The sequence below is a fragment of the Salmo salar genome, chromosome 07 (assembly GCF_965601325.2).
Source record: "Salmo salar chromosome 07, fSalSal1, whole genome shotgun sequence".
In the NCBI taxonomy this organism is placed as follows: Eukaryota; Metazoa; Chordata; class Actinopteri; order Salmoniformes; family Salmonidae; genus Salmo; species Salmo salar.
The window spans coordinates 28,601,557-28,611,293 of NC_138297.1; the positions used below are offsets into that span (position 1 = coordinate 28,601,557).

At 41.9% G+C, this 9,737-nt stretch overlaps 1 protein-coding gene across 1 annotated transcript; it reads left to right on the top strand.

Annotated features, from left to right (window-relative positions):
* Positions 1-1,141: 1,141 nt before the first annotated feature.
* On the top strand, positions 1,142-9,348 carry LOC123723867 (Fc receptor-like protein 5). The gene is made up of 9 exons (XM_082977286.1): positions 1,142-1,244; positions 2,787-2,831; positions 2,995-3,267; positions 3,981-4,265; positions 4,588-4,898; positions 6,921-7,335; positions 7,431-7,709; positions 7,868-8,150; positions 8,249-9,348. The coding sequence occupies exons 1-9, from the start codon at positions 1,142-1,144 to the stop codon at positions 8,433-8,435; spliced, it is 2,181 nt and encodes a 726-aa protein (XP_082833412.1). The 3' UTR covers positions 8,436-9,348.
* Positions 9,349-9,737: the final 389 nt, after the last annotated feature.

Here is a 9,737-nt window from a genome sequence, read left to right on the forward strand (position 1 = left end):
TGTATCTATAATTCTTAAAATAATTGTTATGCTTTTTGTGAACGTTTATCGTGAGTAATTTAGTAAATTCACCGGCAGTGTTCGGTGGGAATGCTAGTCACATGCTAGTCACATGCTAATGTAAAAAGCTGGTTTTTGATATAAATATGAACTTCTTAATCATCGGCTCAGTTTTGTCCCTCACATTGAACATTTTTGCGAAGAGTCCCTGTAATCCTAGATTCAGATCATTCAGGCGAGAAAAAACATCACCCAGATAGAACAGTCGTGTGAGAAACTCGTCATCATGCAAGCGGTCAGACAAGTGAAAATGATGGTCAGTAAAGAAAACTTTAAGCTTGTCTCTCAATTAAAAAAACGTGTCAATACTTTGCCCATTGATAACTACCGCAATTCTAGCGCATATGTTGTAAAAGCGTTACAAGTGGCGTTGGGAGCAACTGCTTGCACGCGCGTTACCACTCCACTATGTCTCCCTGTCATGGCTTTTGCCCCATCAGTACAGACACCAACACGTCTTGACCACCAAAGTCCATTTGATGTCACAAAGCTGTCCATTACTTAAAAAATATCCTCTCCTGTTGTCCTGGTTTCCAGAAGAGGAAGTCTTCCTTAATTGACCACCCATAAACGTAATGGACTTAAAAGGAGCTGTGCCAGGTCCGCCACGTTTGTTGACTCATCCAGCTGTAACGCATAGAATTCACTGGCTTGTATGCAAAGCAGTAATTGTTTCATAGCATCTCTTGCCATGTCACTGATGCGTCATGAAACAGTATTGTTCGATGAAGACATTGTCTGTAAAGTTTTTTGGGCCTTTTCCCCCAGCATTGTCCCAGCCATATCTGCGGCAGCAGGCAGAATTAAGTGCTCCACAATAGTATGGGGAACAATCTGGCCTTAATGGCCATGTACTCTTATAATTTCCACCCGGCACAGCCAGAAGAGGACTGGCCACCCCTCAGAGACTGGTTCCTCTCTAGAGTTTTTCCTAGCCATCGAGCTTCTACATCTGCATTGCTTGCTGTTTGGTGTTTTAGGCTGGGTTTCTGTATAGCACTTTGTGACATCTGCTGATGTAAAAAGGGCTTTATAAATACATTTGATTGATTGATTAGTTTCGATATTGTGATCCACAAGAATGTGGAGTAGTTACAGGCCTGTCCCTGAAGGGGGCGATAAGAAGCCCCAGATGTTTACCATAGCACACCAACTAAAGGTGAAGTCTGTAACTGCTTTCCCCTGTAACCTTTCTCTCCCCATGTTGGTTTCTTCACACATGTTGTACATGTGTCCCACACTCTACACTTTACTTACAAGCCCTTATCCAACAACGCAGCTTTTAGAAAATACCCCCCAAAAAGTAAAACAAATCATGGATATAAAAATAAATAAGTAAATAAGTCATAAAATTATTAACAAAAAGAAAAGCAAGTGAAAAAAATTAAAACATTATGAAAATAATAAACAATAGACAAACACAAACAATATACACACACAAACACAAGACACACACAACACATTACATGAACAATCGCCCTGATACACATCACATATGCAGACACATTTAAATACAACCATAAACAACACAATAACAAACATATCTATGTAGACAGTAGCTAAACGTATTACTCATAACAGAACCATCTGAGCAAAGGTTTGAGGGAAGGCCTACACTATCGATCTATTTTTATATTTCTCTAGAATATTTCTCTACTTTTCTGTGTACGGTGAAGAGGTGTGATCTAAGCATGATGTGGTGTGATCTAAGCAGACTGTCATCATATAGGAAGAAGAGGGGTTTGTTAGAAGGACTGTAGTTGTAGAGAAAGTCACTTGTCTGTGGGGACAGAATGGAGCACACCTTGCTCTGTTTGCTACTATGTAAGTACTGAGTTAGTGTGTTTGTTTATGAACACTAATTACCTCATTTACTAAGAATATAAGGGAAAAAGGAATAAGACATTAATCGATATGAAGACAGTTTCATGCTTTAGCTTTGTTTTTGGTGTTTTTGCACTTATTGAGAAAATATTAGTAAATGTCACTCAAAGGAAATTGCAGCAAATATGGTGTAGAAAGTGACCATTCTATATTGATGTTGCATCACTTTGAGAACCTGAGCTTGTATAGCCGATGCCATGCAGACCTGGTTAGTGTGGTGGTGGGCATTTAACCAGGTCATCACTCAGGAACTAAAGAGTGGTGCTAACTCAGTGGTTGCAAAATGTGCTGTCAATGACAATGAATATAAAATGCAATATTTGTTGGATGTGTTGTAGTATCAAGAAGTGATTATTGTAAACGGTTGAGGATTCCTTCACTACAGTTATAGTAAACTGTGTTAAGAGATTAATGAGTGGTGTTTTGGTGTTTTTGGTCTCTGTACACTCTCTGTGTGCAGAACATGGGAAGTTAGCTGCCATTTAACGCTGCGGTCCGTAATTCAAACTACAACAAAATGGCCACCCTGACACTTGTTGTGGTATATGGCTGAGGGAAGGGGCTAAGGAAATTCATTCATCTACATTGTTTACAATAATTGTCATAAAATAACCATATTTTTTGGTTTATGATGGGATGAGACAGTTTTGAGGGAATTAAAAGTTATACTCTTCAAGAATAAATGCCTGTGATTAATTTAATGATAAAAAATGTGTTTAGAAATCATAGCTGGCGCCTTTAAAATAAAGTACAGGATGGATTTGGTAATCAGTAACATGAATATGACATGTTGTTATTTAATTCTATCTAATATTGGAGTAATGTGACTTTCTTTGTTGTAGTGCTGAGTACACACATCTACTCTGGACACTCTGAAGATGATGATGGTAGATATTTGTACACTTGATCAAGACTTCATCTGTTAATGCTTCATCAAATGTTTTATTTGTAATTTTTAAAGCTGCTTTTGGATAGACATATTTTGTGTTTTGAGTGTCTCAAAATAACATGTGTAAAGTAATTGTTTCATGCTGGTTTTATTTTTTGCAGGACAGGCAAAGGCTGTTCTGACCATACACCCCAAATCCTCCCAGATATTCAGGGGAGAATCTGTCACTTTCAGATGTAACATACAGAGGGGAGAAGTCACTGACTGGAAATACACATGGCGCAAGGATGATGTAGACTCAATCAGTAGCAAGCATGAATATGAGATGAGTGAGGTTAAGATTTCAGACAATGGTGTCTACAGGTGTCTGGGTACACATATTGATAATAGGATGTATTCTAAGTGGAGTGATGCAGTCAGACTGACAGTGACAGGTAAGTCATCTTATCTCTCATTCACATCACTGCCTCCTTGTCCATAACCACTTGTCCATAACCACTTGACATTAGGCCCATTTTAAGGACGCTATTTTGTCGTTTTAAAAAGGTCTGTCTACTATTGCAGTTGAGATTCTTACTTTAATTATTTCTCCTTTCATGTAATAATTGAAGAAATATGGTGTATGGTACTAAGATCATACTTTTAACTGATTGATGACAAACTGTTTCCACAGCTCTGCCTACAGCCTCAGTGAAGATGGTCACTACCCAGGAGATACTGTATTCCGGAGACACAGTCAAGCTGTGGTGTGACATATCAAACCACAGAGACTGGACGTACCGCTGGTTAATAAATAAAGAACGGCTTTCCAGTCAGACCAGTAAAAACACCACTATCTCTCTCTCTGACCAGGCTGGTCAGTACCAGTGTCAGGGGACAAGGACAAGACAGCCCCAAAATTCATATCTCAGCTCATCTCTCCACATTAGCGTCACAGGTGAGCTCACTATTAACCTTCAATCACTGTCTGAAATTTCAGAAATGTAAGCGAATTAGAAAATCTAAATATACTGTATAGAGTGTAAATTCTAACTGAATGGAGTCAGCATACCCCTATTTAAAATAAACTTAACAGCAACAGCTAAATTATTATAAATGACCAAGCATGTATCCAGATGTTTTGATATTCTGCTCTCTGTTTTCTTAGCTCTTCCTGAAACTTCACTGACCATGAATCCAAACCCTGCATACAAAGGAGAGACAGTAACTCTGACGTGTTCAGTGGGGTCTGACAGTGGCTGGATCTATACATGGTACAAAGACAACACTAAGAAAGTAGTGACCTTGTCTGACAGACACACTACAACAGGAGCCACCTTCACCATCAGTAGAGCTGCTGAGTCTGACCAGGGTCTCTACTGGTGTCAGGGAGAGATCCAGTCCAGATCCATATCATCAATCATCAGTGATCCTGTCACTATCACTGTGAAAGGTGAGTATGTGTGACTGTGTGACTGTGTGACTGTGTGTGTGTGTGTGTGTGTGTGTGTGTGTGTGTGTGTGTGTGTGTGTGTGTGTGTGCGTGTGCGTGTGCGTGTGTGTGTGTGTGTGCGTGTGCTTGTGCTTGTGCTTGTGCGTGTGGACATCACTGTATATGTCAGTATTCTGATAGATCTTGGTAAGTCAGACAGTTCATACTGTTTGTTCAGAAATGATAACTTATGATATGGTCATGTTGTGCTGAATGCTGATCAACATTATTTTACATTTTAAAGTGTGTGATAATATGTAATTTCTGTGTTGTGTCTGTGCAGAGAGACCTGTGGCTGTTCTGACCCTCCAACCCAACTGGCCCCAGATATTCCGTGGGGAGACTGTCACTCTCAGTTGTGACATACAGGGGGGAGAAGAGATTGAGTATGTTTTTTATAACAGTGGGAAGTCGGTCTACACCAAAACAGAGCCTGAGTACAGAATCAGTCCTGCAAAGCATGGTCTATATACCTGTGAAGGTCTTCAGAAAAGAAATGGCTTAAAACACTCCCAGACAAGTAATGCTATACAATTGACCATGTTAGGTAAGTCTGTTTTTATGGGATTGAAAGAGAAAGACAGAAGGGATGAGGTCAAATAGCAGACAGTGAGATCATTTACATTACATTTACGTCATTTAGCAGATGCTCTTATCCAGAGCGACTTACAAATTGGTGCATTCACCTTATGATATCCAGTGGAAGAACCACTTTACAATAGTACATCTATATATTTTGTGGGGGGGGGTAGCAGGATTACTTTTTCCTATCCCAGGTATTCCTTAAAGAGGTGGGGCTTCAGGTGTCTCCGGAAGTTGGTGATTGACTCCGCTGTCCTGGCGTCGTGAGGGAGCTTGTTCCACCATTGGAGTGTCAGAGCAGCGAACAGTTTTGACTGGGCTGAGCGGGAACTGTGCTTCCGCAGAGGTAGGGAGGCGAGCAGGCCAGAGGTGGATGAACGCAGTGCCCTTCTTTGGGTGTAGGGACTGATCAGAGCCTGAAGGTACGGAGGTGCCGTTTCCCTCACAGCTCCGTAGGCAAGCACCATGGTCTTGTAGCAGATGCGAGCTTCAACTGGAAGCCAGTGGAGTGTGTGGAGGAGCGGGGTGACGTGCTAGAACTTGGGAAGGTTGAACACCAGACGGGCTGCGGCGTTCTGGATGTGTTGTAAGGGCTTAATGGCACAGGCAGGGAGCCCCGCCAGCAGCGAGTTGCAGTAATCCAGACGGGAGATGACAAGTGCCTGGATTAGGACCTGCACCGCTTCCTGTGTAAGGCAGGGTCGAACTCTACGAATGTTGTAGAGCATTACATTTACATTTAAGTCATTTAGCAGACGCTCTTATCCAGAGCGACTTACAAATTGGTGCATTCACCTTATAATATCCAGTGGAACAACCACTTTACAATAGTGCATCTAAATCTTTTAAGGGGGGGGTTAGAAGGATTACTTTATCCTATCCCAGGTATTCCTTGAAGAGGTGGGGTTTCAGAGCATGAACCTACAGGATCGAGTCACCGCCTTGATGTTAGTGGAGAACGACAGGGTGTTGTCCAGGGTCACGCCAAGGCTCTTAGCACTCTGGGAGGAGGACACAATGGAGTTGTCAACCGTGATGGCGAGATCATGGAACGGGCAGTCCTTCCCCGGTAGGAAGAGCAGCTCCGTCTTGCCGAGGTTCAGCTTGAGGTGGTGATCCGTCATCCACACTTATATGTCTGCCAGACATGCAGAGATGCGATTCGCCACCTGGTTATCAGAAGGGGGAAAGGAGAAGATTAATTGTGTGTAGTCTGCGTAGCAATGATAGGAGAGACCATGTGAGGATATGACAGAGCCAAGTGACTTGGTGTATAGCGAGAATAGGAGAGGGCCTAGAACAGAGCCCTGGGAGACACCAGTGGTGAGAGCACATGGTGCGGAGACGGATTCTCGCCACGCCACCTGGTAGGAGCGACCTGTCAGGTAGGACGCAATCCAAGAGTGAGCCGCGCCGGAGATGCCCAACTCGGAGAGGGTGGAGAGGAGGATCTGATGGTTCACAGTATCAAAGGCAGCAGATAGGTCTAGAAGGATGAGAGCAGAGGAGAGAGAGTTAGCTTTAGCAGTGCGGAGAGCCTGCGTGACACAGAGAAGAGCGGTCTCAGTTGAACGGCAAGTCTTGAAACCTGACTGATTTGAATCAAGAAGGTCATTCTGAGAGAGATAGCAAGAGAGCTGGCCAAGGACGGCACGCTCAAGAGTTTTGGAGAGAAAAGAAAGAAGGGATACTGGTCTGTAGTTGTTGACATCGGAGGGATCGAGTGTAGGTTTTTTGAGAAGGGGTGCAACTCTCGCTCTCTTGAAGACCGAAGGGATGTAGCCAGCGGTCAAGGATGAGTTGATGAGCGAGGTGAGGTAGGGGAGAAGGTCTCCGGAAATGGTCTGGAGAAGAGAGGAGGGGATAGGGTCAAGCGGGCAGGTTGTTGGGCGGCCGGCCGTCACAAGTCGCAAGATTTCATCTGGAGAGAGAGTGGAGAAAGAGGTCAAAGCATAGGGTAGGGCAATGTGAGCAGGACCAGCAGTGTCGTTTGACTTAACAAACGAGGATCGAATGATGGAATCAAAACTATAGTTAGATTTTGGGGTAATGTACAATACCCTATTAACAAAATGGGTAAACATTTTAAAGACTGAACATTTGATTTGTGTCACTTCCTTCATAACAGATAGACCCCAAGCTGTCCTGAGTGTCTATCCTCAGTGGCTGAACCCTGGAGACTCAGTTACTCTGAGCTGTGGGGTTAAAGAGTCATCTACAGGTTGGAGGTTCTTCTGGTACCGAACTGTTCCCTACACAGCTGGGTTACTCTCCCTATTGGACAGGTCCTACTCTGTAGAGCCTCTATCTGGCAGTGGGACTACTGAAGACTCCTACACTCTGATCTCTGCTGGTCCTAGTCACACAGGAGGATATGTGTGTAGAGCTGGGAGAGGAGACCCAGTCTATGACACACTCTACAGTGAACCTCAGTTTCTCTGGTCAGGAGGTAACTAACTGCATTGAAACTGCATTTAATCATATTTAAGTCACCCTCATGTGTATATATACATATTTGTTTTACTCCGTCACTCTTTGTTTCAGATCCGCAACCATCACTGTCTCTCAAAACAAGACCTAACAGAACTCAACACTTTACATCAAAGTCTCTCTCACTAAGCTGTGAGGAGAAGAGGAACTCTACTGGATGGAGACTGAAGAGATACAGAGAGAAAGCAGTGGAATCAGAGTGTGTCTCTACCTGGGGATCAGGAGCAGGGTCCACATGTACCATCAGGTTCACGCGTAAAAAGGACAGTGGAGTGTACTGGTGTGAGTCTGGATCAGGAGAGTACAGTAATGCTGTCAACATCACAGTGGATGGTACGTCTGTTGTACAACATTCATTAACCTTTTTTTACAGTTCAATGTTTGATAATGATGTTCAATTCTGTAATTGAATGTTTGCATCTAATAAAATACAAGCTCATGTTAGTGATAACTCCAGATTTACAGTATTATTTATATATTATGTTACACAGTTGGCTCTTTGATCCTGGAGAGCCCTCCCTATCCCATAACTGAGGGAGACTCAGTGACTCTGAGCTGTGCAAATAGATATCAGGAAACAAACCCGATCCCCAAGGTTGATTTCTACAAAGATGGAGTTCTCATCAGCAATGAGACCACAGGAGAGATGACCATCCCTGTAGTGTCCAAGTCAGATGAAGGCTTCTATAAGTGTAAATCTAATGAAGGAGAATCACCAGAGAGCTGGGTGACAGTGAGAGGTGAGAAGAGCTCTGTGTGTGTGTGTGTGTGTGTGTGTGTGTGTGTGTGTGTGTGTGTGTGTGTGTGGATGGTTAAACATGTGTTATGCTTGTCCCTCCAGGTTCTGTTGTCTCCATCTCTCTGCTGCCCAGGCTGCTGTGTAGTCTGCTGGTGGTGTCTCCCTTTCTACTGGTGTCTATCGTGCTGATGGTGAAATGCTGCAGGGCTCGAGGTGACCTCTTTATTTCAGTGTGTATCTACAATCAACTTATCCAGCTGGATATTCTCCTTCTTTATGTCATGCTCTTATATCACTCAAATGGTTCATGTCAAATGTAAATAGAAAAGTGACCATGGTCAGCTATTTTTGTTAAATGTGTTCTATGGAAATGTTCTCCCCTCAAAAAAGGCAAACTAACCTTTTAATTACTTTTGATGGATTACATTTTAGTGCTGAGCAGTTGAAAGAGCAGTTGAATCAGTTTAACTCCAATGCTATTCTCCGTCTGTTATATTCCCATAGGCCTGTGTTCAACAACCAAATCTCTTCAATACGAGTTACGATCTGATGATGTTATTGAACAGACTGAATCATCCGTGTGATCATTACAGTAAGAACTGTAAACTGAACAACCATTTTTGTGGATTTTTACATTTTTGCCATTGCCTTTACATTGATTTATGACAGTGTTTACTGAGTCAAATATCACTGAATGGAATTTTACAAATACTAAATGTTATGATTTAGCAAGTTGCCGTTTTCAGCTTTCGGGGGCTTGTATGCTTGTCTTTGTTATTGTTGATTGTTGTTCATTTTCTTGAAATATTACACTTACCCCTCTTTGACTTCAGTTTGTTGTTTAAACAGTAGTGTAGTGCCTGTTTTGTTTACAAGCTGAATTTGCATTTTTTATATTTTGTGTTTTACATAATTTCAAGCCTTTTATATACATTTTCATAATTAAAATAAAACTAAAGGTGGGTTTATACTTGGTTGGCCGACCTGCTAATACAACTTTAACTGTTAAGTTTCCACACTTATTGTTTGTTTTAATTCAATTAACGCTTATTTTTTATATACATTGTACATCATTTTCACTTCTATATGTCTCAATGTTTTTTGTAAAATTGTATTTTTACAGTAATTATAGGAGCCAGATTAGTATTCCACTATGGTACTTGAATGAAGAGAGTGTTTGTTGTCTTACGTCAGATAGCGCAATGATTCCGCACGACGATGATCGCATAAGAGTGACGCAAACCAACGTAAGACAATGGAGGGTGTGTTGTATTTTGGATTTTAAATGTTGTATTAAATCTCATATGTCAAACAAAAAGTGATGATTCCCTACATCATTGTATTCCTTTGAAAATATTGCTATCAGTCTTCTGTAAACCACATCCAGATTTGACTTCTACTGATTGGAATCCATACAGAAGTGGTCCATGTCTGTACTAATATGATAATGATACATTTACATTTTAGTCATTTAGCAGACACTCTTATCCAGAGCGACTTACAGTAGTGAATGTACACATTTCATACATTTTTTGTCCATACTGGTCCCCCATGGGAATCAAACCCACAACCCTGGCGTTGCAAACACCATGGTCTACTAACTGAGCCACACGGGACCATAG